Genomic DNA, 14,720 nt, shown 5'->3' on the forward strand with positions numbered 1-14,720 from the left:
TCCACACAGACAGTGACCCAAGGCAGGAATCGAACCCGGGTCCCTGGTGCTGTGAGGCAGCAGTGTCGCTCATAATTTAATTCAATTTCCTCTGGGGAATTCGAGGAATACAGTAAGAAGTCTGACAACACCAGGTTAAAGTCCAACAGGTTTATTTGGTAGTAAACACCACTAGCTTTCGGAACACTGCTCCTTCATCAGGTCACTCACCAAATAAACCTGTTGGACTTTAACCTGGTGTTGTGAGACTTCTTACTGTGTTTACCCCAGTCCAACACCAGCATCTCCACATCATGAATTCGAGGAATGTCAGGACAGAGCAGCAAAACCTTAGAATTAGAGTCCGGCTGTTCAAAGAGATCAGGGAGCACATCCGCAAACCTCGAAACACGCAGTCCTCCAAATCTGGAACCCTCAAAATCCAGAACCCTCAAAATCGCAACCCTCGAAACCTGAAACCCTCAAAATCCAGAACCCTCGAAATCGCAACCCTCGAAACACAGGACCCTCAAAATCCGGAACCCTCGAAATCGCAACCCTTGAAACCTGGAACCTTCAAAATCCGGAACCCTCAAAATCGCAACCCTCGAAACCTGGAACCCTCAAAATCCAGAACCCTCGGAACCCGGAACCCTTGAAATCCGCAACCCTTGAAATCTGCAACCCTCGAAACCTGGAATTCTCAAAAACACAGAACCCTCAGAACCTGGAATACTGAAACTCGGAACTTTCTGGCCCAAAAATGCGGAGCTTAGTTTGACCTTCCCGAATGAGCAAGCTGGATATTTATCGGCTAGAGACACTGGGGGTAAACGGGGCTAAAATTGTCAATAGGTCATGTTTTAGATGAATATTGGAACAGGCTTTAGAGGCTGACTGGTCACCTCCTGTTCCTACAGAAATAAAACGTACAAGTTCTTACAGAGCTCCTTTCTGGAACAATGGGTATCAAGGGAACAAGAGGCTAATCAGAATAGGAAAAGGTTATAGGAAGTGAGTGCGATGACTTGAGTGATTAATCTTCCACAAATGCGACGAGAAACCCAGCCGAGTACTGAGAGAGGAGTGCCAGCAGAGAGAAAGAATTACCTCCACCACCAAAAAATGACTTGCCAGAATTTCCGTGCATTCTGATGCGGAGCTGTGGAGACCGATATCAGTACGGAACAGCCAGTTAGTCTCCCCACTGCTTCACACACACAGAAAGCCGTTTACAGCCAGCTACACGGCAGCGCACCTCCGTCTGCACAACACTGATTCATTTCCCCTACTTCAACCCTGCTGCTCTCTTCACACCCTGGCCACTCGCAGCTCCAACAACCTTCTGCACTTGACACCAGGCCTCAGGCCTCAGATGGACTGTGAAACTGCCTCCTTAAACCACAGAGTGCTACAGCACGGAAAGGGATCCTTCGCACCATCATGTCCGCTGCAACCACTTATCCATTCATGGGTCCATTGCTTTGTTTGCTATGATGTTTTGAGCGCTCATCCAAATGCTTCTTAAGTGTTGCGAGGGGTTCTCGCCTCCACCACCCTTTTAGGCAGTGATTTCGAACACCCTCTGGGTGGAAAGGAGTTTCCTCATATTGCCTCTAAATCTCCCTCCCCTTGCCTTAAATCCTCTTGTTATTGATCCCTCTACTAAGGGGAAAGGTTCGTTCAGACATATCTGCCCTATCTGTGTCCCTCATAATTCTGTAACACCTCAGTCAGGTCCCCCCTCAACCTTCTCTGCTCCAAGGAAAACAGCCCCAGTCTAACCTGTCTCTCTACATAGCTGAAACACTCCAGTGTGAATCTTCTCTGCACCTTCTCCAGCACAATCACATCCTTCCTATAGCGTGGAGAGCAGAACTGCACACAGTACCCAAGCTGTGGTCTAATGACTGTTTTATACAACTCCAAATCTTGAAGGAAATACAACGCTAGCCAATTAATGCACAGTAAGATCCCACAAACAATGCTATAACAACCTGATACTCTGTTTCTTTGAGATGTTGGTTGTTGGGTAGATGTTGGCCGGAGATACCTGCCTTCCCTTCTCTTCAGACCACAGCCAGGGGCTCACCTGAGAGGGCAGCTGTGTCACCTCGAAGATTGTGCCTCTGACGCTGTGGCACGCCCCAAACACCCTTACCAAATCTCCCCAAGCCGGCCTTGCTTTTGAATTGTAAGTGACGTTGGCAAGGGAAAAACTATCGCGAAAACGAAAGCGAAATATACTGAGGATGTTGTAAATCGGAAATAAAAACAGACAGGACGAGGGAAACTCAGCAAGCCTGGCAGCGTCTGTGGGGATTGAAGCAGGGTTATTTGCTGGAATTTTACCGGCACATCTGTCCCGGAATTGAGGCGTTCGAGGCTGGCAGAACGGCACTCTGTTGGTCCCGGGGGTGGGGGGTATTTTACAAGCCCCGGGCGGGCGAGGTGATAATATTCTGGCAAATGTTTCAAGTCTGTTTCAGCACTGAAGTTTTCCAGCATTTTCTATTTTTTTATATATTGGAAATTATCGTTCATCCTGAGTTACCCCGAGGCAAGTAAGAGTCATCCCGAGGAACAGTAATGCTTTCTTGCCATCCTGGGGCAAGAATTTCTACTGCCTGTCATTGGCATTTAGTGAACCCCTTTACATTACTACTTGAATAAGGGATTAATACAGGAGTGCTCACTCCACCTCCATAACATAAACTTCCTTAAATGTTTAAAACAAATAGCTTGGCAACTCAATTAAATCACAAAGGAAGTAGCAGCAAACAACGCACTTAACACAAGCGTGACACAATGGTTAGCACTGCTGCCTCACAGCGCCAGGGACCCGGGTTTGATTCCTGGCTTGGGTCAGTGTCGGTGTGGAGTCTGCACATTCTCCCCATGTCTGCGGGGGTTTCCTCCAGGTGCTCCGGTTTCCTCCCACGGTCCAAAGGACGTGCTGGTTAGGGTGCATTGGCCATGCTAAACTCTCCCTCAGTGTACCCGAACAGGTGCCGGAGTGTGGCAACTAGGGGATTTTCACAGTAACTTCATTGCAGTGTTAATGTAAGCCTACTTGTGACACTAATAAATAAACTGAAGTAATATTGGCGCCAACAATTTCTAGACTTATTCAATGCCACAAACCATCACAGACTTAACCTGTACTGGACTGACCCAAACTGACCTGAGCTGTGCAGGGTTAACAAAATCTGACCCAGACTTATGTTGACTGGGGAATGATTGGGGAATGTTTAGCATAAAGTGTTAGTGGAGTATAGTAAATAGATCCACGATCGTTGCTGCCCATCACAATATTAAACAACACAAATGTATCACTCTATTATCACTGGGTCAAAATCCTGGAACTCCCCCTCTAACAGCACGTTGGGTGTACCTGCACCACATGGACTAGTTCACAAAGAAGTTTGACCTTCTCAAGGGCAATCAAAGAATGGACAATAGAATCATAGACTCATAAAGGTTTACAGCATGGAAACAGGCCCTTCGGCCCAACTTGTCCATGCTGCCCTTTTCTTTTTAAACCCCTAAGCTAGTTGCCCACATTTAGCCCATATCCCTCTATACCCACCTTACCCATGTAACTATCTGATCACTTTTTAAAAGACAAAATTGTACACGCCTCTATTACTACCTCTGGTATCTTGTTCCAGACACTCACCACCCTCTGTGTGAAAACATTGCCCCTCTGGACACTTTTGTATCTCTTCCCCCTCACCTTTAACCCATGCCCTGTAAACCTATGAATGGCGGCCTTGACAATGACACTCACATGAAAAATAACTTTAGCGATTTGTTCAATGATGATTTTGGAGTCTTGTTATGAACCTCTCAGTCCACACAGTGTGTTGGTTTATGGATAATCTGATTAAGGCCATTCTTACCTTTGTCGGGTGGTACACATGCACAGCTGAACAGGGTGACGTAGTCCATCCTGAAGTCGGTGTTAATGGGGTAGTGGTGAGACAACTTAATCATCTTCTTGAAGGCATCGTAGATGAAGATGAAGCTGATCAGGGATGAGAACCCTTCCTCGGTGAAGCGAGTGAAGTACCGGACCAGGAAACTGGCGTCAGTGGCAACAAGAATGAGACAGAGGAAAGAGGACCACAAACCGATCCAGAGACGGAACTCGAGGTAGTCAAACGCGTTGTCTCTGGGAGACAAATGAAGAGGAGAGAATTGGTTCAAACTATCCAAAAATCCTGGAAGAGCCCAAAGAGACACACAATTCTGAGCAAGTAAATGTCGACATTAATTAATTACTCAATGTGAATATATTAACCAACTTAATTTCAACGTAACAAACTGTGAGAGTTGAAATTACCCATTTTAACCGATGTACAGACAATTGTGCAGGGATCAGTTTAACATCAATGGGAAAGCTTTAACAGACTCACAAGAGTGAAAATCACGGGTACTCCAGAGGCCCAAACTGGAGGTTTGCAGAGATCCTGGAGATTTATAGCACTGAAGGATGTTACAGGGATCGGGACGGTTGTGGGGCTGGAGGATGTTACAGAGATAGGAAGGACTGTAGGGGCTGGAGGATGTTACAGAGATGGGGAGGTTTGTGGGGCTGGAGGAGTTAACAGAGATAAGGAGGCAATGCAACAATGGAAGGACTTGAGAACAGGGCTGAGAATTTTAAAATTGAGCCATTGTTGGACTCGGAATGACAGGATTGCTGTGACAGAATAGTTTTGGATGAGTTACAGTTTACAGAGGGTGGAAGGTGAGAGACTGACCAGGAGAGCATTGAAATTGTGACACGCAGAGGCACATTTGCATTTGGAACCCCTTCCCTCAAGTAAAGTTCGGCACGGGGAATGCTAAACTGGAAAGTGGCCTCCTCAAAACTGTCAGAAGAATCACTTGATAAATCCAATCTACCACAATGTTGTCCCACATTGTTGGTAACTCCCTCGGCATTCAGCAAGACATCTAACAGATCCTGTCAGTGACATACCGCCCCACTGCTGACCATACAGGGAGTTAGTCAAGTCTGCAAGAACAGGATAACTTAGCATAATTTTATAGTTCCTTTTAAATCCAGGGGCCCACATGAATCAGAAGTTGAAGCATTTGCACTAATGGAAAAGGCTTTGCCTATGACTGTTTCCTGTGAAGTTGCTCCATCATCACATTGATTTGCAGATACTATCAGTGCGTGCGAGAATGGAATTCTATCACGCCAAATATGGAAATGACAAAGGCAACTTTTTCTCACATTTGAAAGAGCCATTGTCTAAATGTTGATGGTTAAGATTACATAGTGACAATCAACCCTTCCAATAAAGAAATGATCCCGACTTACTCGTGTTTAAACTGCATCAACAAACTAAAATGGCCAGCGTTATCTTACGGAGATATTACTGTGCCAGCCCATGTGAATTTGGGAGAGGCTGCCTTCCTGTGGGGGGGTTTAACTTTGCTTTCCTTTTACACTCAGTCTGCTGAGTGGTGTTGATTTTGCCTCCCCTCTTTAAAGGGTGGTGGGTGGTGGGGGGGCGGGGGGGGGGTGCTGGCGGGGTGTAAAGATTGGTGCGTTTAAAGATCATAGATTCCCTACAGTACAGAAGGAGACCATTCGGCCCATCGAGTCTGCGCCGACCATAATCCCAGCCAGGACCAATTCCCATAACCCCACATATTTATCCTTCCAGCCCCCCTGACCCTAAGGGGCAATTTAGCATGGCCAATCCACCTAACCTGCACATCTTTGGACTGTGGGAGGAAACCGGAGCACCCGGAGGAAACCCACGCAGACACGGGGAGAACGTGCAAATTCCACACACAGTGACCCGGGGCTGGGAATCGAACCCAGGACCCTGGTACTGTGAGGCAGCAGTGCGAACCACTGTGCCACCGTGCTGCCCTTGCGCCACCATGCCGCCCTGTTGGACCCATTCACACTACGGCTGGACCACCCAATTTCAATACGAGTCTCCTTCCAAAGTGCCTGTTTCAGGCGATGGGTTACCTTTGGAGATGGAATCCATAACACCATTCAGAAACCTCTCTCCTTCATTCCGCTGCAGCCTGTGTTACGTTCCACGGGCAGTGGAGACCCAGAGTCCCCTGCAGCCAAAAGGGTTAAGTGGCAAATTATATCTGTGCCACCACCACACCCCACACCACCCCCCCTCTCCCCCTGCCCAGCCATCCATGCTCCCCCAGCCAGAGGAGGAGTGTTAATCTGGACTGCTGCTGCCCTGGGAACCCCAGCCCCCGTGATCAGAGCTGCTTCCCACCCAATGGGTGGATGGTGGGAGGGTAGCCAGAACAGGATCAAATCTGGAGATAACGCTGATATGAGTGAGGTTTTCAGTAAGACTGAATTTGGACTGGAATTGTGTGAAGTGTTGGACGCAGGGGGTCTTAGTGATGGGAGAGGAATACATTGGAATAGCAGCATTGAAGAGGAGGAAGGAGGATATTTGTAAAGCAGGATTGTTAAGGGAGATCTCATTACAGTGGCAAGAAATCTCCTTACGCAGTTAGACATACTCATTCCGCATTGCTCAGCTTTAGAATGGGCCACACGGTGACACAGTTGGGCGGTGGCACAGCGGGTTAGCACTGCTGCCTCACACTCCAGGGACCCAGGTTCGATTCCCGGCTCAGGTCACTGTCTGTGCGGAGTCTGCACATTCTCCCTGTGTCTGCGTGGGTTTCCTCCAGATGCTCCGGCTTCCTCCCACAGTCCAAAGACATGCAGGTTAGATGCATTGGCCGTGCTAAATTGCCCCTGAGATGTGTAGGTTAGAGGGATTAGTGGGATAAATATGTGGGGTTACGGGGATAGCTTGTCAGTGCAGACACGATGGGCTGAATGGTCTCCTTCTGCACTGCAGAATTCTATGATGATGACTGTATGAGAAGTACTTTTTGTTTCATTCTGCTGTCTTGGCAAAATAAACACTGCGTGCAGTCTTTGCTTCTCTTTGAATTAAGTCCAAAGCAACTGTTCTATTCTTGGAAGCAGTGTCTGGCTCTGAAGCCCAGGTCCAGGCTGGCACAGGTGACAGCACACAGCACTGGGAGCGGAGAATAATGGCACGGTGGAGTCTGAGGGCACACGGATGCCAGCTTGGTGCAATGACAATCACAAATGTTCACTGTGGCAATGATGTTCACTTTAGTTCAGCTTCAAGCTGTGGTCACACTTGGGTAGGAGTGTGGCACAGTGCGTATCGTCCCTGCACTGGCAACGTGCATGGCATTGCCCAAACCTAGACACATCCTGAGGCACTTGTCTCTCCTGCAGGAAGACCCACAAGGTGAGGGAGGAAGCAAAGAGAGGAATGGGGGCCGACGCTCCCAGTATTCGACTGGACACAGTTCCTAATGAAAGCTGAACTGTTCGCCGGAAATCTCCGACCTCGCCCACGGCTGGGATCCTCCGACCTCGCCCATGGCTGGGATTCTCCGACCTCGCCCACGGCTGGGATCCTCCGACCTCGCCCATGGCTGGGATTCTCCGACCTCGCCCACGGCTGGGATCCTCCGACCTCGCCCATGGCTGGGATTCTCCGACCTCGCCCACGGCTGGGATTCTCCGACCTCGCCCATGGCTGGGATTCTCCGACCTCGCCCACGGCTGGGATCCTCCGACCTCGCCCACGGCTGGGATCCTCCGACCTCGCCCACGGCTGGGATCCTCCGACCTCGCCCACGGCTGGGATTCTCCAGTCCCGCTGCTGTGAACGCAGTATCTGCTGAGCATCAGATTCTCCGTTCTCGCTGGCAGCAGGGGCAGGGTGTGCGAGATCGGAGAATGCCGACCGTTAATTCTGTTTCTCCCTCGCCGCAGACGCTGCCAATCCCGCTGCGTAATCTCCCAGCACTTTCGGCTTCTCCATCATTGAAACACAAGTTATCTGCCCATCGTCACGCTGCCATTTATGGGATCTTGCTGTGCGCAAATTGGCTGCTGAGTTTCCTGCGCTACAACAGTAGAAACAGCGCAGAAAGTACTTGATTGGCTGCGGAGGACTCGGGGACACGCTGAGGGTGTGAAAGGCACTATATAAATACAAGTCCTTTCCTTCTATTTTTGGTGTGTGTGAGTAGTTATCCAAGTTTCACATCATTAGATGGCCAGATGCCTGTGGAAACTTAATTAATTCACTCAGCAGATTCTACCCCCTTCAGCCAAGCCAGGAGCACCAGATGCTAACTTTAAAAAATTAAAAATAGATACTCTTTTGAACATACACTTATGCAAGACTCAGCCTCAAATCCACTGAGCTCCATAAACTGCGTGGGCACTCTTTCTATTATCCCCAAGGTCCAAATACAACCCTTTGGCCCTTCATGTTTGTGCTAACTCTCTGTATAAGCCACTCCGTTTGTCTTGCCATGGTGCAAATCATTTCTTTATGATAATTATCCAATTCCCTTTTGGACAGCACGGTGGCACAGTGGTTGGCACTGCTGCTTCACAGTACCAGGGACCCGGGTTCGATTCCCGGCTCAGGTCACTGTCTGTGTGGAGTTTGCACATTCTCCCCGTGTCTGCGTGGGTTTCCTCCAGGTGCTCCGGTTTCCTCCCACAGTTCAAAGATGTGCGGGTTAGGTGGATTGGCCGTGCTAAATTGCCCTTTAGTGTCAGAGGGACAATATGGGTAAACGTATGGGGTTATGGGGATAGGGCCTGGGTGGGATTGTGGTCGGTGTGGACTTGATGGGCCGAACGGCCTCCTTCTGCACTGTCGGGATTCTATGATTCTGTGAAAGCCTCGATTGAATCGACCTGCCCCACACCCTCAGGCAATCGATTTGAGGTTTTAACCCCTCCCTGCGCCAGAGAGACCTTTCCTCAAATCACTCACGCTTTCTTTCACCGATTAACATAAGTCAGCATCCTGTGATTTCAGACCTTTCCACCAATGGGAACAGTTTCTCTCTCGCTCTCTCCGTCCAGACCTCTCATGAGTTTGAACATCTCTAACAAATCCCCCCTTAATCTTTCCTTCTTCAATCTATCCCCGTAGCTGGGGTCTCTCTACCCAAAATTATTCCCGTGAATATTTTCAGCACCCTCTCCGAAGACATCAAACCCTTCCTAGCGAGTGGTGCTCAGGATGTGACACACTCCTCCAGATGAGGTCCAAACAGTGTTTTATTAATTCATTGCCTTTGTAACTGACACTTCTATTTATAGACCAATTGCAAAGGGCTTTTGATGGAGTAACTTTACAGAGGCTGTTTACACTGTCAGGAAGATGTGACACAGATTGAATGTAATTGGGAGCGGGGAGGGATGAGCAGTGATTTATTTGCGTGTTGAGTTGTTGTGGTCTGGAATGTGCTGTCGGAAAGGGCGGTGGAAGCAGATTCAATGGTAACTTTCAAAAGGGAACTGCATAAATACTCAGAAAGGAAACACTGCAGGATTATGGGGGAAAAGAGTGAGGGTTAGATAAGTTTTGTCAAAGAGCTGGCACAGGCTAGATGGCCTGAATGGCCTTCCTCTATCATTCTATGAAGTGGTGCGAACTGGAAGTAGCTACAACACATCTGTGCAGAAGCGCAGGCACAGTTCACAACCACACAGAACAGATCACGAGAGCTCCATTCAAACTGTCACTCCATGTGTTCCCTCTCAGGTTGAGATTTGTTAGTGACCTGAGGCGATTTCATTGAAACATGGAATCCTGATAGGGCAGAAAGAGGCCATTCAGCTCATTGAGTATGCACCGATTCTCCAAGAGAGTATATTACCCAGGCACTCTCCCCCTGCCCTACCCCCACAACCAGCCTCCCACCCCTCCATCTACACTTCCTGCTGCAGCCAGCAAAATTAAGGACCCCCCCGGACATTCTCTCTTCCACCTTCTTTGGTCGAGAAAAAGATACAAAAGTCTGAGGTCACGTCCCAACTGACTCAAGAACAGCTTCTTCCCTGCTGCTGTCAGACTTTTGAATCGACCTACCTCAGATGGATCTTTCTCTACATCCTAGCTATGACTGTAACACTACATTCTGCACCCTCTCGTTTCCTTCTCTATGAATGGTACGCTTTGTATAGCACACAAGGAACAATACTTTTAACTGTATGTTAATACACGTGACAATAATAAATCAAATCAAATCAAATCAACCCCATACATTTCCCATGGCCAATCCCTCTAACCTATACATCTTGGGATTGTGGGAGGAAACTGGAGCACCTGAAGAAACCCATGCAGACATGGGGAGAATGTGCAAACTTTACACAGACAGCGACCCAAGGCCAGAATCAAACCCGGGTCCTTGGCACTTTAAGGCAGCAGTGCTAACCACTGTGCCACCATAATGCCCACTTCTCTTTCATCAGAAGAATTCCCTCTTCTGTTGAAAAATGACGTAACTTCCAATTTTTGCCCATTGACTTTATCAAAAACATGTCTAACTTAGATCTCCCTTTAACCTTCTCCGCTCTGAGGAGAACAATCCCAGATTCTCCGACCTCTCCACGTTAACTGGAGCTCCTCATCCCGGGAACCATTCCGGTAAATCTCCTCTGCACTCTCCCCAAGGTCTTGATGTCCTTCCTAATATGCAGTGCCTAAGAACTGAACGCAATGGTGACATCCAGCTGGGACCTCGCTGGTGTTTTATGAAGGTTTGCCCGAGCTCCGCACTCCCAGGATTCTCCATGTCTTTTTTGAAACAATTTTATGGACTTGTCACACAGCCCTCCCCCGTTTGCACGCACCATTCACCGAGGCCATTGTGCCGAGGTTATACTTACTTGCTAAAGCTGAAGAGCAGACGCTCGAAGACTAACACGGGCCCCGTGCTGCTCAGGATGGTCAGTGGTTGCCCAGCAAAAAGGCAGAAGACAGCTCCGCTGACTGCTGTGCCCAGGAAACTCTCCAGCACACCCTGAGGAACACAAGAAATCACCATCAGCACACCCCAGCTCCTCAACCCCCATGTCGGGGGCAGTCACAGGGCCCAGAAATAGATTATCCAGCCCAGTGACTCCTTCCCAGTGTTTATTCTCCCCTCAGGCCTCCTGCCATCCTTTCACATCTCGCTCCTGGTACATCCTTCTGTTCCATTTCCCCTCATGTGCAGATCCAGCCTCCTCAGAAACCTAGCCAAATTATTCACCTCAACCACTCACTGTGGGTGCGTTCCACATTCTCATCACGCTCTGGGCAAAGGAGCTACCGTACAGAATCATAGAACCCTACAGTACAGAAAGAGGCCCTTCGGCCCATCGAGTCTGCACCAAACACACTCCCACCCAGGCCCTACCCCCATATCCCTACATACTATACCCACTAATCCCTCTAACCTACGCATCCTTTGATACTGAGGGGCAATTTCTCAGCATGGCCAATCAACCTATCCCGCACAGCTTTGGACTGTGGAAGGAGACCGGAGCACCCGGAGGAAACCCACGCAGACACGAGGAGAATGTGCAAACTCCACACAGACAGTGTCCCAAGCCGGGAATCGAACCCAGGTCCTCTGGAACTGTGAAGCAGCAGTGCTAACCGCTGTGCTACCGCGCCGCCCAGAGTGAAAGGTACACCTGCCCCGCAGCCACCAACCTGCATGTTTTCAGTAGCGTCGCCAAGGAGACCTCCAAAGGTGATCGCATTGGTCACGGTTCCCAGGTAGATGAACAGGACAGCAGAGAGTGACTGGATGCTCAGAGCATCGTAGAAGTCACTGGCGAACCACGGGATTTTCCTCTTGATATCAGCCACAAAACCACCAAACAACCTGAGAATCAGACAAACAAACAATAAGGAGGAGGAGCTACAGTCGGCCATTTGGCCCCTCGAGCCTGCTCTGCCTTTCCACAAGAACAATGGCATCTTCCACCTCAAATCCTGTACTATCCCTGTATTCTTTAATTGCAGTTATAAGGGAATTGGTTTAGCTCAGTTGACTGGACGGCTGGTTAGTAACACAGAGCAACACCAACAGGGTGGGTTCAATTCCTGTATCTGGCTGAGGTTATTTGTGAAGGTCTTGCCTTCTCGAGCGTGTCCCTCGCCTGAGCTACGGTGACCCCCAGGTTAAATCACCACCAATCATAGAAGCATCATAGAAACCCTACAGTGCAGAAAGAGACCATTCAGCCCATCAAGACTGCACCGACCACAATCCTACCCCCATATCCCCACACATTTACCAGCTAATCCCTCTAACCTACACATCCCAGGACACTAAGAGGCAATTTAGCACAGCCAATCAACCTAACCCACACATCTTTGGACTGTGGGAGGAAACCAGAGTACCCGGAGGAAACCCACGCAGACACGGGGAGAACATGCAGACTCCGCACAGACAGTGACCCAAGCCAGGGATCGAACTGGCGCTGTGAAGCAGCAGTGCTGACCACTGTGCCACCCCCATCACAGCCTTTGGTCACCTGGGATTTACCTTTAATGATAAGAAACAGGAGCTGAAGCTAACCATTTCAATCACAGTCTCTGAGAGGGCACAGGGAAATGTGCAGTGGGTGAATTTATAAATTGTGCGATTGTGTCCAGCTGTAAGTTTTAGAAGCACAACAAAGCCAATCAGAAAAGGATCTGGGAATACGAGGTTGTATAATCAAAGCGAGAACATAAATAGGAGCAGGTGCAGTCCATTTGGCCCATTGAGCCTGCTTCCCCATTGAATAGGAACGTAGCTGATCTGATTACAGTCTTTACTCTTTGCCGTCTGTACCCCATAATCTTTGACTCTCTGATCAGTCAAATATCTACCGAATCAACCTTGAATCTATTCAGTGACACAGCCCCCACTGCGCGCTGGGGACAGAATCCAAAGACTAGACCCTCAGAGAGAGGAACCACAGTCTTAAATACGTTTGCTCTCTGCCCCCCCATGACAGGGAGGCGGCACGGTGGCACAGTGATTAGCACAGTTGCCTCACAGCACCAGGGACCCGAGTTCGATTCCAGTCCAAAAACTGGTCCAAAGAAATCGAGGGTGAACCTCAAACATGGATTTCTGGTTATTGTCGAGTTGCCTTTCTTACTTTCCAGTTTTCTTCAGTTCATCAGGGACGTCGTGCCCTCCACCTCCGTGCCCACCATCATGAGGCATGTCTCCGTTCATCTGGACACTGTCCCCTCCTGAGAGCATGTTCTTCCTGTTTCAAATAAAGATGCTGTTAAAACACTCAGCGTCGCCAATCATACTGAGTTATGTTGTGTCCACAGCACAGGCCATTCAGCCCAACTGATCCTTGCCCATGTGAATATGCCATTCCAGATTCCTCCCCCTCTTCATCTCACCCTGTCAACAAACCCTTCTGTCCCTTTGTCTCTCATGTGTTTATCCAACTTCCCTCTGATTTGTATCAATACTATACATCTCAACCACTCCCCGTGGGACCCAGTCCCACATTCTCCCCACTCCCTGTGGGAGCGAGTCCCACATTCTCCCCACTCCCCGTGGGAGCGAGTCCCACATTCTCCCCACTCCCCGTGGGAGCGAGTCCCACATTCTCCCCACTCCCCGTGGGAGTGAGTCCCACATTCTCCCCACTCCCCGTGGGAGCGAGTCCCACATTCTCCCCGCTCCCCGTGGGAGCGAGTCCCACATTCTCCCCACTCCCCCTGTGGGAGCGAGTCCCACATTCTCCCCACTCCCAGTGGGAGCGAGTCCCACATTCTCCCCACTCCCCGCGGGAGCGAGTCCCACATTCTCCCCGCTCCCCGTGGGAGCGAGTCCCACATTCTCCCCACTCCCCCTGTGGGAGCGAGTCCCACATTCTCCCCCACTCCCCGTGGGAGCGAGTCCCACATTCTCCCCACTCCTCGCTTTCCACAGCTCCAAACCATAGTGCGTGTTGCCATAGCAATTCAGACTGCTTGTAGGGCTGCTGGTTGGCTGGACAGCGGGAATGGATCAATAGCATGGGGTTTGATATCCATTCCAGCAGGGGTGGGTTTGAGGCCTAGACTATTGGCCTATCCTTGGCGGGTAAGATCCCTGATTGGGCAAAGAACAGAAGCGAAATCTACAGAGCAGAATCGTGCATGTTACATGACCTCAGCATGATTCCATACGACCTCAACATCACTCATCATCTTTCTAATTATACCCTTCCACAAATCGCTCCGTTTTTGTTCTTTTTTTTATTGATCTTATTGACCTGCGTCTCTTGTCTCCAGGTCTCTTTGTTCCTTGATTCCACTTAGACTCCTATTATCCAAGAAGTGTGTGACCTTTCTCCTCGCCGCCCCTTATTCTTCCTTCACTCATCTACATAATCATAGAATCTACAGTGCAGAAGGAGTCCATTTGGCCCATCGGGCCTGTACTGACAACAATCCCACCCAGATACTATCCTATCCTATTAATGATTTGGCTGAGAATATAGGAGGCATGGTTAGTAAGTTTGCAGATGACACCAAGTTTGGAGGCTTAGTGGACAGTGAAGAAAGTTATCTCCAATTGCAATGGGATCTTGATCAATTGGGCCAGTGGGCTGATGAATGGCAGGTGGAGTTTAATTTGGACAAATGCGATGTAATGCATTTTGGTAGATTAAACCATGGCAGGACTTACTCAGTTAATGGTAGGGCATGGGGGAGAGTTACAAAACAAAGAGATCTAGAGATACAGGTTCATAGCTCCTTGAAAGTCGAGTCACAGGTCGAAAGAGTGGTGAAGAAGACATTCAGTATGCTTGGTTTCATCAGTCAGAACATTGAATACAGGAGTTGGGACGTCTTGTCGAAGTTGTACAAGATATT

At 49.2% G+C, this 14,720-nt stretch overlaps 1 protein-coding gene across 5 annotated transcripts in view; it reads right to left on the minus strand.

Annotated features, from left to right (window-relative positions):
• LOC145347908 (electrogenic sodium bicarbonate cotransporter 1-like) overlaps positions 1-14,720 on the minus strand; it is a 169,244-nt gene that overhangs the window by 71,481 nt on the left and 83,043 nt on the right. For all 5 annotated transcript variants that reach the window (XM_080195903.1, XM_080195886.1, XM_080195878.1 and 2 more), the window contains 4 exons: positions 12,995-13,108; positions 11,550-11,724; positions 10,739-10,872; positions 3,882-4,153 (listed from right to left, as the gene is read on the minus strand). In XM_080195903.1, the coding sequence (XP_080052029.1) occupies positions 3,882-4,153; positions 10,739-10,872; positions 11,550-11,724; positions 12,995-13,108 (695 nt within the window). The remainder of the gene's footprint in view (positions 1-3,881; positions 4,154-10,738; positions 10,873-11,549; positions 11,725-12,994; positions 13,109-14,720) is intronic.

The sequence above is a fragment of the Carcharhinus amblyrhynchos genome, chromosome 1, assembly GCF_965287045.1.
Source record: "Carcharhinus amblyrhynchos chromosome 1, sCarAmb.v2.hapA, whole genome shotgun sequence".
NCBI classification, from domain to species: Eukaryota; Metazoa; Chordata; class Chondrichthyes; order Carcharhiniformes; family Carcharhinidae; genus Carcharhinus; species Carcharhinus amblyrhynchos.